Source organism: Amblyomma mixtum, chromosome 2 (genome assembly GCF_055824585.1).
Source record: "Amblyomma mixtum isolate Tamu chromosome 2, ASM5582458v1, whole genome shotgun sequence".
Taxonomy (NCBI): Eukaryota; Metazoa; Arthropoda; class Arachnida; order Ixodida; family Ixodidae; genus Amblyomma; species Amblyomma mixtum.
In genome coordinates, this window is record NC_143013.1 from 215,060,977 (window position 1) to 215,079,152 (window position 18,176).

General features: G+C 46.4%; 1 protein-coding gene across 1 annotated transcript; it reads left to right on the plus strand.

The window, feature by feature from the left end:
• The first annotated feature begins 1,344 nt into the window (after positions 1-1,344).
• LOC149362529 (uncharacterized) lies at positions 1,345-17,096 on the plus strand. Its single transcript, XM_089569744.1, has 5 exons — positions 1,345-1,411; positions 2,679-2,730; positions 10,125-10,249; positions 13,753-15,467; positions 15,561-17,096. Exons 1-5 carry the CDS (start codon positions 1,345-1,347, stop codon positions 17,094-17,096), a joined length of 3,495 nt encoding a protein of 1,164 aa, XP_089425870.1.
• Positions 17,097-18,176: the final 1,080 nt, after the last annotated feature.

The following is an 18,176-nucleotide window of genomic DNA, read 5'->3' on the forward strand; positions in this document are numbered from 1 at the left end:
AGTGTGTTAGAATTAGTAGGAATAGAAGACAGAAGCAAACATGAAAACTTTTTCTTCGAACAACGCAAGGCAAATTAAAAAAAAATAATCGGGAATATTATGTGGAATCTCCTCTGAAACGTTGACCATCAAAAAAGCACAGTAGAGTAATGCAACCTGTCATTACACGTAACGATGTGTACCGTTATTCATTTTTCCCAAATGTGATTAATTTGTGGAATACATTACCAAGCGATGTTTTTGAACAGACTGAAGTTAATGATCCGGATCATGAGAGGGCAATAACTATAAGAATAAGAATGGGGTGGAGCGCATAAATGCAGGTTCTTTCAGACCACGAGTGGCAGTTTATCATTGTCCCTCAGGAGAAAAACATACAACAGCTGTGTCTTACTGGTACTCAGCTGTGGGGCAGAAACGTGGAGCCTAACGAAGGGAGTTCAGCTTAAGTCAAGGACAACGCAGGGGGCTATGGAAGGAAAAATGGTAGGTGTATCGCTAAGACATCGGAAGCCGGCGGAGTGGGTAAGAGAACAAACGCGCGTTAATGATATCCTAGCTGAAATCAAGAGGAAGAAATTGGTTTGGAGAGGGCATGTAATGCGAAGCCTAGATAACCGCTGGTCCTTAAGGGTAACGGCGTGGATTCCAAGAAAAGGCAAGCGTAGCAGGGGCGGCAGAAATATCTGTGGGCGAATAAGATTAAGAAGTTTGCGGGGATACAGTGACCGCAACTGGCAAAGGACAAGGTTAATTGGAGAGACATGGGAGAGGCCTTTGCCCTGCAGTGGGCGTAGTCAGACTGCTGATGATGATGATGACTGTGCCTCATATACATAAGTTGCAATGGCATATTGCTAGTGTTTACTAACAATTACTTGTAATAGATGGAGATCTAGAATTATACTCTAATGTAGTACATTCACTTTTTTTTGCGCTAGCACCTTGCATATTCCCAACTTCTTTAGCAGCCCATATTCCAGGTTGTGGTCGTCATGAATGGCCATTCTGACGTGCGTACCACGAGTACTTCTGTATCACGCTCTGTCCATCGCGTCTACACTAATAACAGTATAACGAGAGAAGGTACGGCATGCGCTATTCATTTTGCTGTTCGCGCCTAACATGAGGCACCTCCTGGTCAGCCGGCACGAAGAAGAGGAAGATGACGGCGGTTGGCCACAGGCGCCGCAGCGCCGGTCACGTGCATAATGGCGTCGTGAGCGGCAGCCGCCGTCGGAGACGAGACCGGGTATAGCCGCGAGGGGGGTCCGAGCCGTCGTGGGGCGCCCCCCGCCCGCCGCGGTGCAGTGAAGGCCACGGGCAGCAACCGTCGCAACCACCATGTTGTCCACCAGCGATGTCGGCAGGATGACCTCCAGCATGTCTGGCGGCTCTTCGCAGGACACCGGTACGGACAGGGAACATTGCCTTTTGGCCGTTCCTAATCGAGTGTTGCTCCGTCGACAACTTCTGGCGCGATTATTCACAACAAGCGCTGCTTGCAATTCCAGGAAGGTGGGCATGGCTGAGGTAAACTTTGGTGAACGATGGCAGAATGCGTTTTATCGTTACTATTCGTTTGTGTTAACTTACCTTCTTGCCTGTGCTTGTAATTTTAGCCCCGTCGCAAGCACTTCCAAGTTTGACTGAATAGCATTCGATACACAACAGTTTATGACTGATCTTCGGTGACTTGGTGAAGTCACTGCGTACCCTTGATGAGTTTTGCGAAGAATAATTAGTTGAGCTCTCAGTCAATATGAGTGATGCCCTACTGGTGCATTATGAGGTAAGGGAAACTGAGGTCATCCATGCTCTTTCTTGTGCCGACAGTTTTCGCCAAAAACATGTATCTGATTCCTTTCAGTTATTTATGAATAATATAGGCGGGCTTCGTAACATTCTTTGATTTACGAGATCATTTACGCCCAAGGAAAGTGCGCTACAGCAGCCGGCAAACCGAAGGGCACTATCTCCTTCACGCAACTTTTTCGACACTAGTGCTTGTGTTCTTGAAATGACTTAGATGTTCTTGTAGGAACAGGTACGCTGTAAACAAGGGAAGGGTGCCGTTATTGATCCGTAGCATATAGTGTGCATTTTACAAACGCAGCCTTCACCGCAAACGTAATTATAGTTCAGCCACTTTGACTTCTGAAAGATGACTAGAACTCTTGAATACAGCCTGGATATACGATATTTGTCGTTCTGCTTCCCCTGTGCTCTTGAGCTGTGCTCTTAGTGGTGAGGTGTAACATTTTCTTCTAGTCGGCACCCGTTTTTCTCAAGAACGCGACACACTTCTGCGCAGCCTGACAGTGTGGAATGCGTCTTTCGTGAGCGTCGCTAACGCGGCGTTCCCTCCAGGTCTACGAATTAAGCGGACTATGGCCTCCTGAGTCAGTGGCAGAAGTTGTCTTCTTTCGCTTACACTATGCGAAACAGGCTGAGGAATCACTGACGTGTACTGTGCGATGTCAGTAAAGAACATCAGCTGGTCGAAATTTCCGGAGCCCTTCACTACGGCGTTCCTCAAAGCCTGAGTCGTTTTGGGACGTTAAACCACAACAAACGAAACCAAACTATTACATAAAGGTTAAAGCAACCTTCTCCTTATTGTAACCACCAGCAGCACTAAAAATGTCTTACATCGAGCATCTCTCTCCTCCTCACAGTGGGCAGTGCTGGAGAATCAACCATTGATGGAAGCGATGAGAACAGGATCATGTAAGTGCCTTTAAACTCTTTTCGGTTAATTTTTTGTCCTATATGCGTCTCAAGTGCGGCTGTTTAAAGTTGACGAGGGCTTTATCCATGTGTTCCCTGGGTGGAGCTCACGATGCCGTAAATATCAATTCAATATTATTTTTCTTTTATGCTTTTCTATGGCCCTTAAAGAAATACCTTGCGACAATCTCGGAACTTTCAGGCCACAGTCCTCTTCGCTGTATATCAAACCGCCCCTTCCTACCATCTGGAATCGATTACGAGCTGTGCGACGTCAAATATGCTGTCAGCACCGATTCTCTGCGAACACGCTCTTCTGCGCAGTATACGCAGGCGTCTTTTCAAGAAACTTTTATTTATCAGCTGCCATCTATAGGCGGAAGGACGGGCGCCTCTGTGTGACCCTTTGTGCCTTCTGTACGCAATAATATTCTGTATGTGTAATCAAATGTCCTCCAGCGGTACGTAACTGCGGGTCGTCCCAAGCTGTCATCAACCTTTCTGAGCACAGCGGTGAATTGTCTACTGAGCACAGAATAATCGACGCCGGTGTCAAATAAAGCGGTTATGGTGGTGTCGTCTACTGAACCATCTAAATCGGCCGATGGTGGCGTCTTGCGGCACAGTCGAGGAGTCCGATCGCGGCTTTGGTGCGTCGAAGGGATGCGGCGTCGAAGCGGAGCGTCGTGGTTACGAAGTGCGGCGGGTTTTTGGCTTGTCTCAACATGCTGTCGTTCGTTGGTCGTCGGGGACGGTGTGTTGCATGGCATTGGCGATATGTCTGGCGGCGTTGGAGGGTCTTGTTCTTGTCGTCGAGCAGCCGCACCTCCAGAGGCTGCCTAGCGCTACAGAAGAAGACGACGTGAGGACTGTAAGAGAAAGGACAACGAAGTTCTCCTTCGTCGGACTCCGCCCCGGACGTTCTTGGGAGCCTTCCAAACCACCTAGAGCGTTAGCGCGTCTTTACACCGACGTGACAATATTACTATACACGCTGCAAATAATCATTGCGTGGTGCCTGCTGAAGCGGCTAGTGATGCGGCCACATCTTAATGCGTCGGATGTCGATAGACCATTCCCAACCTGCCACGGAGCAGACCTGCTTTCGCAGGTCTGCTCCGTGGCAGTGGAGTCTGTCGGTTATTTGCCTTTGTCAGGCCAAGTGCAGCTAGGTGGGCCATTGATGGCTTTGCTGAAAGTATAACGAGTGAGCTGTGAGCTGTGCAAGCAATGGTTGCCGCCTGATAAGTGTGCTGTTATTTTGTTCGCAGGCTGATTTTGTGTGTTGTGAAAAGTTACTTTTTCTGTTCTGCAAAGCGAAAATGTGTCACATATCCATCAGTGTCTCGGAGAGGCCGTCTGGTGCGATTTCGGCTGCTAAATCAAAGATGTAGTCGTATAATTAAATGTGCAAAGGAAAAGGAAGAACCTATTCCTGCAGAGACGTGGCCTAGACCAGCGCGGAGCTATGAACAAGAACCTGCGTTTAATCATGCTGCACCATCGCCAGAAGCTCACAGGGCATATTCTTGCAACAGTGTCCAATTTCGCACCGTAGTTCAGCCTCTTTTAACACGAAAGCGTTAAGGTTGCCGATCAGAGGAGAACCGACGTAGTGGGCCTATCGAGAAAATCGCGATTGATCGAGAGGGTTCTGCCGTCGCAACCACATGAACATGCGCGGGTAATTCAAACACCCCACTACGATCGCACACCACAACACTGATGACGTCACTACACAATTTTTCATAGGTCTACTGGGCCGTGACTATTTAACCATTATTACGTATGCATCTGAAGAAAAACGTTAGAGATCACTGCGACACCCGCATTAGAGAAATGCGTAAGCATGACGTCACACTTTGTGACGTTACACCTTATGACGTCGCACCAAAACGTCGACGTAACACTTTCACACGTTTCACGTCAACTGAGACTCGTGACCGGAAATCGAGGCCCCCAAACCGGAAGTCGATCACTTATCGATCACTTATCGGTATCTTATCGATACCGCCATAAATTCTCTTGATTAATCAAGCTCCATCAATTGCCCATCTGAGTTTTCAAACTTCGCGCCACGCCTTGGTTTCAAGTTTGGCGCCACGCGTTGGCTCCGCCCACTCCCGGTAACGTGTTGCCACGCTTGCGTCGTTTTCAAACTTTGCGCCACTTTTGCTCCGGCCCCGCCCATTTTTGACATATTTAGCTCTAATTAACTGATTAACCCACCTCAACCCTCCGATTTCCCGTACAAGATTTTTAGATCGTCTATCCGATGGTACCTTTTTTTTCGCATAAATTCATTCGTTCAGACGGAATCGTGCGGGCAGGACCATGATGACACGAAACAGCTAACATAGCCATACAATTCTTACGCATTAAAAACCACCTGCGGTGAAAAAAAAAATCGGGCCGAACTGACTCGTACAGCTACCGCCTGGGTTATGAGCCGGGCACGCTATCCCTTCACCACTGAGTCACTTTCGTTCGACTTGATTAAAGACTTGAGTACCATGTTTGAGTAATCAGGAAGAAAAAAATGAAACGAAAATATGAACATCAAAAAATAAAATAGACTACAGCAAATTATCAGCATAAAATAATGAAAAGTGTCCCTGTGTCCGAAGTGATAGGCAAAGTATGTACCACAGGCCGTTAAAGGGACCCATTTCCCTTACAAAAATGACTTTTGAGCTTCAGTTGACGCCTTGTTGAGCTCCTGTTGAATCAACTGGAAGCCCACATGAACTCAATGTATGTTGAGCCTACTCAACACCTGCTACACGGAATTTTTGTTGAGCGTAGTCAAGAGATTTACTGTTGAGCAATTTCTGTTGAACTTAAGTTGAATCATCTCAAGGCAGCCGTTTCTAAGCCTAACTAAATGAAATCATTTCGACATGCATCGTGTAAACAGAACCTGATCACATTACACATATTAAGAACGCACGCAGCACCCGTTAAAACTCTTATAAACCGCTCAAAGTCATTTTCTTGCATAGAAAAAAGTGCAATATGCTCATTCAGGCATACCTACTTTGGATGATTCGTATGTGCTCTCATAAAAAAGGGCGCTTATTTATGCTTTATTTAAGTTGTTTATGAATGAATCAAGGTTGTCAAATAATAGGCCGTTGCATATGAACTTCATTACTTCTACTACACATAAAATAAATAAATATGAATAGTAGTAACTGACATAACTTTGCTGATCGGCAGTCTACAACTTGCGCAGGTCCGGACACCCCTGAGTAGGACTATATAAGGGCGAAGCCGAGGTTGCCCTTAAGATCGTAAGATGAACTCTCTCAGTTCTTTCTATAGCCTCGTGTGCAGTACTGTCCCATGCTCTTTATATGATGGATGTGTAGGGCTAAGGTGTATGTATGTATGTATATATATATATATTGATATATATACCTGTTTGTGCGTATGTGTGGAGCACTACGTCACAGGGGATGACGGCTTCACGTTAACGAGAAATTGCAGCAATAAATATCAATATACCGCCGAAAATTGCATTGGTAGTCGGTCCATCTGGCGCAATACGAATGTATTCCCAGGATTTTTTTGCTTTTTTACCCCAGCCAAGATTCAGAATGGCGTGTTGATTCACTCCCGTAATTCCAACATGAATTCAACATGAACGCAAAGCAGAAATTTCATTGAGAATGCTCAACTCTAGCACAGTGGCCACTTTTCCAATGAGTTTCAACTCGGCCTCAACAATTCACCAACACTAGCCCATCCTGGTCACAACAAAAATTCAACATGGCGTGTTGAGTCTGCTCATGAGAACTTCAACACTGTCTCAAGAAGCATTTTTGTAAGGGTTACGCTACGCGTAATAGTTTAAGCCGGACCTTAACTGTCCCCTGAATTTCCCTCCCTGTGATTAAAGCCTTACGTCACCGACCGTGTGGACGTGCTTTTTAGAGACAGTTGCATTTTCGTAAAACACTGGCGTACAAAAAGATATGCAAATGGTCAAGCAAATATGATGCTCTGTGGATTATCGCGGAGAGCTATCGGCACTGCACAGCTGCACAGCAGAAACGCGACTCTACTTCTTCTACATCGGGGCTGAAACAGTTTTTTGCCAAGTTCTAATGGCTAATATTTCTTGCCGGAATCGCAATCTTTGCCTATGTCCCCTGATTGCTTATGGAAGTGATCTCGTTGCAAGATTGTTGGCAGACACCCAGCCACTGTATTATCTGCGCCACTTAGTCACAATCATTAACAGCCTATTGCTACGTTGAGTCGGCTGTTGTAGTGGACCGAGTAGTAGCCGGGGTTCGAGTCCAACGCCTGGTCGCAGGCACGCGCACATCGGGCGGTTTTCGCCGAACGAGAGAAAGGCCCAGGGTTAGGAACTGCATAACAGTGATTTACTCACAAGATGACAGCAGAGAAAAGGCACTGAAACTGAACATTCCGGCTCTCATTAAAGAGTCCTCTCTCCCCGTATCCCCAGCTGGAAAATTTTGTTCTTTCGATTAGGTCCAGTCACTTTGGATTTGGTCACATGCACAGCCTTCGTGAACTGCTCACTGCAAACGTCCCGATCACACACTCTCCGCTCTTCTAGCGTTGATGCTGACCCTGCAGTAGGGATGAAAGACCCAGTAGAGTTCAGGTCATTGACCAAGGTCGAGCATCGTGCACGACCTCGCGTCAGAGCGATACGCGGAAAAGGATTATGAAAGCTGCACTTCAAAGCAGGAGAAGACGAGACGCGCTTTTCAGAGGCGTAAAAACGCTGGCGACCCTGCGCGATGTTTAGTAAGGAAGCCGCTCCCACGAATTAGTTAGCACACCCCGGGCAACGTAAACAGAGAGCTGACGCTGCCGCCATTTCCTCTGGCAATATGCTGACAATACTACAATATGCCGTCACGTCCGAGTTGAGTCATGCGCCATGAATTCATGGTTATTCATGGGAAGTTTCGCAGGTAAGCAGATGTTCATCTTAAGACTATTTTCTGGACGGTTGAAAGTGGGAACGTAACAGTATTCGGTTTCTGGGGCAACTTGCGCATGCTTTCGACGAGGCGATCGCAAATAGCCGTGTCCACATATTGAACATGTGGTGCCTTCGTCAAAGGTCCACCAGGCATGTTTTCATTTTCGGGGTCAAATTTCCCAGTGAGCCGAAGATGTGATGTCCTGTGCTCAGCTGGATGCGTTGCCAAGAGTGCCTCGGGTTTTTCTTCTGACGCAAGAATAAGCGCTGTATCCTGGCGGCTTCTTTCTTTAGTGTATGCGTCTACATGCGCTGTTACACCCCATCAAATTTCCACCAACTAACCTGTGCAAATATTCTAGAACTTCATAGGTAGAAAATCATCGCTCTAACTGCCTATCTTGTGCGATCATAAAAGCACGATAAATAAAAGCATAGATGCTACCTCACGAAGGACGCACTTTTTTGGTAACGCGTTGGGTTATTTGCCACACAGTAAAGAAAAAAAAAGGAAATGGTAATTTCCGCGCTCTTCTCGTGTTTTTTTCCCTCGAACGCAGTTACATATGTGGCAGCCTTTTACGTGCCTATATTTATTTATTTATTTATTTCAGATACTGTCAATCCCATTGGGATTTTTACAGGATGGGCACATAGTAAAAGCGAATACAAATGGAATGGTATACATTAAAAGCACTGTTGTTTGCAAGTAATTACATGAGAATGGGAAAAAAACACAGATAACAGAAAATAAAACACATAACGAAAGAGTATATTTCACAGAAAAGGGTGCAATTTTATACATTGTAAGTAGTATGTTCATACAGATGCTGTTATATGCAGTGATACGAGTGGTCTGTTGTACTTGTATAATTATGATTTATTTATCTATTTAATTATCGCGCAACTGTTCTTCTACCAGAGCTACAAATTTCTGCAAAGATGTATTAGTAGTGATAGAGGGGTTCAAACTATTCCATTCTTTTATGGCAAGCGGAAAAAATGAATATCTGAAACAGTCGGTTCGGAATGCGTACTCTCTAAGGGTTAATGGGTGCTTATGCCGGGATGGTCTCGATTCATCTACAGATATATATAACGAAGCATCTATGTTTAACGAGTTATGAACTAATTGGAACAATAATTTTAGTCGTGCTAGTCTGGCGCGTTTCTGTAAAGTAAGAATACATAAGAATACGAGACTCGAGAGATACAGCTCACCGATCACGCAAGCATAACGAGCTCAAAATATATCGAGCTTGAGATCAATGAACATTTTTATTTCAGATTTATAGTACAGTACATGATAGTAGGGCAGGCACACATCAGAAGGCCAAAAGTCGAAAATGCAAATATGGCCTCCTATAGCTATATGAGCAAAGTATGATATACCAGTGCATGCACAACAATCCAAGATGAAAAAATAAGGAAACAACCGAAGGCAAACAAACATACAGTAAATTTATGTCATGCAGAATTTCTAATGGCAAAAATATTTTAAACACCTAAGGATTGAAACATGGCGTTTTAACATTTTTTAAAATTTCTACAATGCCACTGGTGATTTTAGGGAAGGGTGCAAGTTATTCCAAGTGGAAATGGCAAAGAAATATTCTGTTTCCTAGCCTTAATTAGTACGTGTTTTTAGTAGTGACAAATCCCCGGCGCCTGTTGTATCTGCTCGGCTCACCGGCGAAAGAAAGCGAATAATGAACCATTCACAAGAAGATGATCGCGGACACAACTGATATGTCAGATCAGCCAGTTTTCTAACCTCTGGTGCCACCGGGTATAGGCTGTGAAGATCTCGCGAAAAATGAGACGTCGATATTGCCGCTTCTCAAAGACACAGTCAAACAAAACGCCGTTAATATCCAAGCCGTGATACATTAATTCGAGCATTTTCTCTCTCCGCTTTCGGCGAAGTATTGCGGTGTTCTCTTCGATTCGTTTACGCTTTACTTGTATACCGATCCCAACTATTCGACAGAAGGGCGCAAGTTTTTCGCGTTCGTCTCTATCAGCTTTCCTTTCTCGTTATGAGTCTGAGATAGCACTGTTGTTGCGTTGAGGTGGTAAATAACGAAAAGATCAATAGTTTCAATCCTGTGATGCAGTGCCTGAAATATAATAAATAAATACAAAAATCTGGCACTGAACCCCCTCCAGACACTCACTGTCTGGTCTGCCTCCATTGGCTTAAAAGTAACTTCATATGGAAGGCTTTACTGTGCGCTACGATGACCCTCCTTTCCTTACCTTCACCTATGCCCCTGCTTGCCTGTATGCTTTCAACGTTGCTCTCTTATGTCCGTGACTTGATCGCTCTCTACAGAAATAATGTAGGTGAGACTATCTACAAGCGCTACCTCGTTTAAAGATATCTCTTCTGAGTAGCGCACAAGGTTTGCAACTCGACTTTTCGCAGCCAATCACCGCCACCGCCGCGGCGGCGAAGGATTCGATGCCTGGTGCCGATGCTGCTGGCCATGTTCGTGGTTCTCGTGGGCGTCGTCGCAACGCCGGTCACCGTCTTTGTGCTCGACGGCAGAGGTGAGGACATGCATTGTACCCATGAGTGTTTGCCTCCATAGGCTGTACGCTGCGTCTATATTGATCTGATGAGTTCCGCCGGGCCCTCCTGCGCTACAGAAAATTGGCGGCGTTCGTACTGTTTATGCGGCTCGGCTTGCCGTCCTGGTTGTTCTTGCTACCCCGTTGTACTTTCTGGTGGCCCGGGCTGTGCACCTTACTTTTATTTATTTTTCTGCCCCTACTACTCTAAGAAGTGACAGTCCAGTACAGCTGTGCAATAGCAAAATCTCATTAATGCGAAAGCAGTATATGCCTCATGCGAGGGAAAATGCTTCATTCGAAGGTGTCCGCAGAATGTGTCCGCAGGAAATGGCACCTTTCATGTGACCTCATTCGAAGAAAAGAAATTCGCCAGCATTCGGGTTCGAACTCAGGCCCTCTGCGTGGCACGCGGGCGCGCAACGCACTTGCCAGGAAGGGTCGGTCTAGCACGAAGAGAATGCATTGTGGTGTCTACGAGGGTAAAGAGTATTAATGTGTATTGATGTTAGACAACGATGAATTGCAAAAAGAAGTTGCCGAAATTCGAGCGAAAATCGTTTTGCATTTCCCCAGTGCAGCAGACTGCACTGCTCTCCATGTTTATAGGTTAGATCTTCAGAACGTTCACGAGCATTACAGAGGTGAAAGCGTGTTTATACTAAAATACCGCGCCTTACAATCGACGAACGGTTGCTACCACCTTAAGTGGTGGTGCTAGCAGCCAAGCAGCCTGCACACTCTCCAGTGAATCACGTACTTGCGTCATAGACAAAAGTCAGGCCGTCAGTAAGGCAGAAAATCTTTACTCGCACAGCATTCAGTTAGGACTCCGTTTTAACGTCAACGTCTGCTCTTTGCATCTATTGAAACATACCCTAAGAAGGAAGTGGAATACGTTATTATTATTTGCATTCGCTACCCCCATGAATAGCGATAATAATTTATGCTGGTAAATTACAATACTGAAACCAGTCTTGTGGCTTCGGTGGTATGGTTAGAAGAAGTTGCTGTTCAATGTGTTAACCTTCAGATATGTAGGAGCTACTCCTGCAGCTTAATTCAGCAAATTTTGAGTTGTATCCAGTGCTTGTTAAAACTCAGAAAAAGGCGGAATAATGCCTTGGTGACTCCTCTTCTGATTGAAATACGAGACATATCTTCGTCCTTCGCGTGCATGCGCGCCTAGGTTGAAACCGTGGTGAATCTTCATTTTCGTACCAAGTGCTAAAGGCGCCATTACAAAAAGTTCCGCGATTATTGGAACACCTAAAACTCCAGCTAATCACGCACTTACCTTTACTCATGCATAGCGACTTTAGAATGAGGGCCCACATCTCTTAGATATTATTTTAGACACTTACCTAACGTATACAATTTCAATCATCTGAATGCGTATCATATTTTGAGCCACGAAAACATTCTTGTTAGCGCAGACTCTAGCTTAGGATTACGCCTGCTGCAGATAGCACATAGCTTTTCAAGCCGGCAGAGAATTAAACTTAGGTTTGGGGCGTTTTCTGGTAGCAACGACGACTCTTCTACTAGTGCAAGGGTTTAGCTACATGCAGTGTATAACGGTGCCTATATTTGTGCCGACACAACACGAATGGCTCAACATAAAATCTGTTCGTACATCGGCACATGCTGGGCGTGTTTGCTATTTGGTAGACAAATCCTTCATTGTCAGAAACAAAAAAAAAACTAAAACTAATACGATGTTATATAGTTTCTATAGAGACCATGGGTCGCCTTGAGATGAAACAGAAGATGTGCTAACATTTTTTATGGTTCATACTTGGAGAAGCAAACACAACAAGAAAGCGCGGCGTGAAAAGAGAACAATGGTTTGGTTTTGGTTTATGGGGTTTTAACTTCCCAAAGCGACTAAGGCTATGAGAGACGCCGTAGTGGAGGGCTCCGGAAATTTCGACCACCTGGGGTTCTTTAACGTGCACTGACATCGCACAGTACACGGGCCTCTAGAATTTCTCCTCCAAAGAAATTGAACCGCCGCGACCGGGATCGAACCCGCGTCTTTCGGGTCAGCAGCTGAGCACCATAGCCACTGAGCCACCGCGGCGGCAAAGAGAACAAAGGCCGAGCTCTCCCTAACAACACAATGCATTAATTGGGAAGAAAATATGTATGAACGGGGCATTGGTTCACTAAGACGACTTACAATTGGTGATGGAACTCTGAAATTTATTAGAGCTTGGTACTCCGAACTATCTTGGCATCAGTAGGGAAATGACTGTAGTTGTATGCAACTCAAGAATAAAGCGAAAAATACCAATCAAAGGAGGCCCCCCGCGAATGGCAGGGATCGATTGTCATGATGTTGCAGTTAATCCCCTAGCGTGAAATCGCAGGCGAATGGCAGACGCATCCATGAAATTAGATAACTGCGTAATCGCGACTAGTTGTATGCGACTATAGCCGCCCATCTATGGTTGATAGGTTCGCGTTAAGAGCTTTTTTGCGCAGGGTATGGTAGCCCTACTCTACCGGTTAAGCTTTATGTTGGTCGATTGTAAGAAGCACGTCACTAGAGTTGCGCGAAAGAAATGGAATATCAATCGGTTTCCTGTGGTGGCAGACCGTGGTAACAGCTGTACTTGTAGTTCCGTCTGGGTCATCCCCTCACTGACCCCCTCTCTTTCTCCTGTCCCCACGTGTATAAATTTTTTTAGAACCGGCAAACAAACGAAATGCTATCGGGCAGAGAGGAAATTAATCAAACGTACTTGAACTATGAAATCCGTTACCTCTGAGAGGCTTGCCGTGTGGCGCGTTACTTACATCAGTAATTGTGCGATCGCTCATGCGTTCATGTTCGCGGTTCTTTGTTAATCCATTTCTGCTTTAAAGAGCTTGGTAATTTTGAAAGGCATGCGACATCGTTTCGGTGCAAGAGGCTAAGAATGTTCTCTGTAGCGTGCTTGGCATAGAAAGTGTGTAATAAATGCAAGACAATCCAAAAAGAAAAAGAAAACAAAACGAAAGGATAAAATATAATTTAGCATAATGTTCAATCGTAAGCCCTGGCGAAGGTTATTTGAAAATCACTTTCTTCATCTGAGAACTCCGAACAACGCTGCTTCGATTTAGAATAAAAAAAAAAATCACAGCATCCTTGAAACTGGGGCCTATGCATGGAGGTATTGTCGATGTTTATAGAGGTTAATTAGTAATGAAGTACATTCTCTGCGCCATTACATCGACCAGAAGAATACCACCCTCGTTATGAGCATAACCTAGCTTTCAATGTAGAAGCGCTCAAGAATTAACGACGGCTGTTTTTTAAGCCTTAGGTCTCTTAACAGTAAGCACTGAACGAGCAAAATGAACAGAGCAAGTGAACTTTCCGTCATGATTAACGTTTGCTTCTCTCTCCGCCTTGGTTTCGTTTTATACTTACCTGGATTTGCCTCTTTAGCTTTTGCCGTACTAACATTTGTAACTCGATCTTCTCGCAACAGGTCAGCTGCCCTCCTTTTTCAAGAGGAACGGCACAACGGTCGCTGAGCTTAGCCTCGCCGATATCACGAGAACATCGACAGCAAAGAGCCTCGATCCGGCAGCGACCTCCTCACACATGGACGCGCCTCAGCAAGGAATAGTGGCGCTCTCGACGCACCAACGACGAAGGGCATCGCGTGTAACGTCAGGCAGTCAAGCGGCAAGTTCCAGGTACCACGGAATAACGCACCGAAAGGATTCCAACCGGGAGCGAGTCTACGCACCCACAGTGGTGAGCGCTTCGAAGAGGACTACGATGGGCGGCCTAGCCGAGGTGCAGAAGCTCACTGGGGGGGTTATCGTCGTGCCGAAGGGTGGAGTAATGAGTAAGCTTCGAGTAAAGGGTGAAGATGACGAAGCGACAACGGCACCCAGGGGACAGCGCCGCTCGAGGTCTTCACGTGGTAAAGGAGCTAAATCCGGCCTTAAGGGCGCAACACCGGCGGATACCGTTGCTGATGCTGCAGTCAGCGCAACGAGCAATGGGGGTCACAAAAGCGATGACGCGGGAAGCAGCGTGTCGCCGGTCGTCGCTGTTGGCGTCACCGCAAACGAAAGCACTGCCGCCAAGGGAAACACAATCTCAGGTTCATTCAGCGACGCAGCAAGTGGGGATTCGCCGTCGCATTCGTTAAAAGCGCGCCATAACCGCAGGATCGGTGGCAAGCTGTTTAACCGACGAAGGCGCAGGAAACGAAAGCCGTCTACAAAGCCCACCTCGCAAAGCGTGCGGGAAGAAATTTCTATTAAAGGCTCTGGCTCAGCAGCCTTAGAAGACCTTACTGTGCGGGATGGCCACGCATCCATGTCTATTGAGGTTCACCGCAAGGCTTCTGATAGGAAAGCAACGAATGCGACTAGGCCCACGACGCATCGTCGCCGCAGCAAAAAGCCTCGCATGCCAACCAGCGTACGAAACAAAGACGTTTCAATGCGTTCTTCTGAATCGCCGTCTAAATTCCAGGACTCTATTACGTCTCTAGGAACGGATGGCTCGTCAAGCGAGGTGAAGGACGAAACCCTAACCTCCGTATTAGCAAGAGCTTTTACGACAGGTTCAAGTTCTAAATTTACAAATTCAAAACCAATTCCAAGCGACCATCCCTCAGTTGTTTCTACTACCGCGAAAGAGCGCAGCGCGTCGAGTAGAAGAAGAAATATGGCGCCACGCAATGCTATTGACCCGGTGCCTCTCGATAAAGCGCTTAATGACACTGCAGGATCCGGCAATGGTGCTACTGGGAATGGGCTTAGCGAAAGGAGGGAAATGTCGCATGACAAAAATGCCGGACACCCGGAAACTAATGGATACCACGATATCATGAACCAGACCGCTGTTGTCAGTACTACTCAGATGTACGCGACGAAGCCTGTGAAGCCCAAATTGGTAGAAAACAACTCATCGGAATCAGCACACGAGCAAGGGTCTACCAAGGTTCTGCCGAGCTCAAAGCACGCAGGCGAAATTTCACAAACTAATTTGCCAAATACTGCCGTCAGCCAGAGCCTTATCCCTGAGGACGAAAAATTTGTTGATTTTAATATCAACCTTAACGACACTATGGAGGACATCCACATTGAATCAAGCACTAAACTTCCGGAGCAAGATGGACAACACAGCTCACGCAAAGGCACTCTCACTCACAGTTCATCTGGTATGAGTGAAGTTTCACCAGTCGCTGTGGTGAACATGAAATCAAATCCCAGCTCCATGACATCTGTATCTGTCACTGCTCCGAAAACTTTTAAACCCTCAGAAACGTACCAGGATAACGGCGTTCCTTCAGGGAAACAAAATTTCGGTCACGAGGATGAAAAGTTTAGCAGCCATAGTAGCGTGGTAGGTGGCGTGACTGAAAAAGGAAGCAGAGCGGCGACAACCTCTCCGCAGTTACACAAGAGTACCGCCACTGTAAACAGCACTTTGGCAAAAGCTAAACGCGCAGCGACCGCGACAAGTCATGAAACACTGCATACAGAAGGCAAACAAGGAGTCCACATCACAGCCAGCAAATATATGAAGCCTGAACAAAATGAATCTGATGCCGAAAGCGGTAGCTTGCTCGAAATGGAGGTAAACTTTCTGTCACGATTCAACCGCACACAACGGGCACCTGTTACAACTACGCGAGAAGCAGGTGCCTCTCCCACCACTCAAGAAATGAGCACCGATTCGATGAACCAGACTTTCACTAGTAATATGACGTCATCGATTGCATTTAACCCACCCGCTGGTGGTGCTGAGTGGTTTCGCGACGGTGGTGTGGAAGTGCATCCCACAGCAAGAAAACAGGTCACTTCCGTCATCCCCTCATCGAGTGCTGTGCCGAGCAGTCAAGCAAGCAAGAAATCATCTAGTCGAGGGCTCGAGGGGGATGACGATGACGACGATGACGATGAAGACGGAGAGGAAGACACGTCTTCGCATTCGAAAGCAGGGGCTCAACCACGACCGACGGGTCCGTCCATTGTAATAGCAATCAAAGTGGCCCCAGCTAAAGTATGGGGGAACAGCAGCACAAAAAAAGCAACGCCCGCTTCAACCGGACAGCGGAGAGCTGAAATGTTCTCTGAAAAGCCGAACCCACAAGTTCCTGAAAGTAGCTCAGGAAGCACGGGGCTCAAGAATGCCAGTGGCGTGTTACAGCTTGGTGGCTTGCTTGATCTCAGGGATGTGAGCATGGCGTCAACTGCTCAAAGCGACCAGCCGGCAGCACTAGTGAACAACCCCGAAACGACTAAAATGCCATCCCCCGTGCCAGTGAACTCTACAGAAAGGTCAATGGGACAAAGCCTAGGGAAACTAGCTCCAGACAGTGCACCTGCCAGCCTTTCAGACACAGCTACGCTTTCTCAGAGTCATGCGTTGTCAGAAAGTACCACTCCCGCGAATGCTTCTCGCAGTCAGCTCAGAGGGAAGCAAAATTCGTCGCTAAACAGCAGTGACGAAGGCTCCGTTTGGCGCACGATAATTCCTCCTAAGAACGGTGCGGCATTTACGACGACGGCCAGCGCAGGCCCCGGAGTAGAAAATTACTACGATGACAACAAGAACGACACTTCAGTCGGAAACGCCGATGCATCAGATGCTCACAGCGAGCCCAAGCTGGAGAATCGAAGAATAGCCGGCGAAATAGGCTCGACTACAAGAAAGCCCGGCGGAAAGCCGGATGTATTTCAAACAGAGTACTATTACGACGATGCGCCGTCGTCGAAAGTTGATAAGTCGACCCCAGCCGACATCACCGAACCAGGTTACGGAAACCCCCCGGAGCAGGAGGCCATCGACGACCTGTTCTTCTAAAGCTGACAACTCAGATCCCCCCAAAACAAGAAGCGTCTTTTTTGGATGCGAACGTCCTCAAGTTTGTTTCACGTGGCCTTCGCAGCTACTTAGGCCTAACGCACGGAAATAGTACCGGAGCTCATCTAGTGCGTGGAAAGACATACACACCGAAATGAGGGCGCCGCCATAAACCCTGTCCACCGGCAATCATGTTTCGAAGGCATTAAAAGCTCCGTCACATGCCTCATTAAACTGCTTTGCTTGATACTGTGTATCAGACAGCCGTGGTTTCAGTGACTCATTACCGTTAGGAGATTTCTACGCATGGTGTTCAATGTCTCCTAATATATTTTTCTTTCATGTTTCCACGCGAGGTAACACTTCAGGAGATGAAAGATATGGTAAAGGTCGAAATAAAGTACCAGGTCTCATTATTTAAATAATGCGCTCATATTGAAGACATTACAGAAAAGCACTGAACATTCTTAAGAGTGTATACTAACTAATAGGTCATCTTACTGCGACATACACGAGCGAGAACTAACGATCTTTTAATAGCTGTTTCAGCGAATGGTAGCCAGTATCTCTGTCGAGTATACAATCGATTCGCTGAATCGGGAGCTGCCACACGAGTGGCTTATGAGGCAGAGGGGTAGTGGACTGTTAAGGTAGTAGTTTGTGCAATGATTGACTGAAGAAGTTGGCTTCTCTAGAGCTTTTTTTTTTTTTAGAGCTGACATGGAAAGGTTCTCAAATATACATTTCAGTAAATCAACCTGCTGTCCGCTATCCGCTATATGTCGCATAGCACTTCAGTGAAATTATGAAATGTGGCTTCGCTGGTAATGCGAATTAAGTTCTCATTTTAAAACGTTTAAACGGAGGTCTGAGTAAGTCAGCATGAACTATGAAGGGGGCTCTTTATGGGTTCAATCAGAATTCACGGCGCATGCAAGGTGGCCGTAGTGGAGTGTCGGACGATGCGTCCCTTGTACTGCTTGTCAATATATTCCTCAGACAGAATGTTGTGAGTTGATCACAGGTTGCCGACGTATGTGACTACGTATATGTGGTTACGTGAGCCGATTATGGCACATG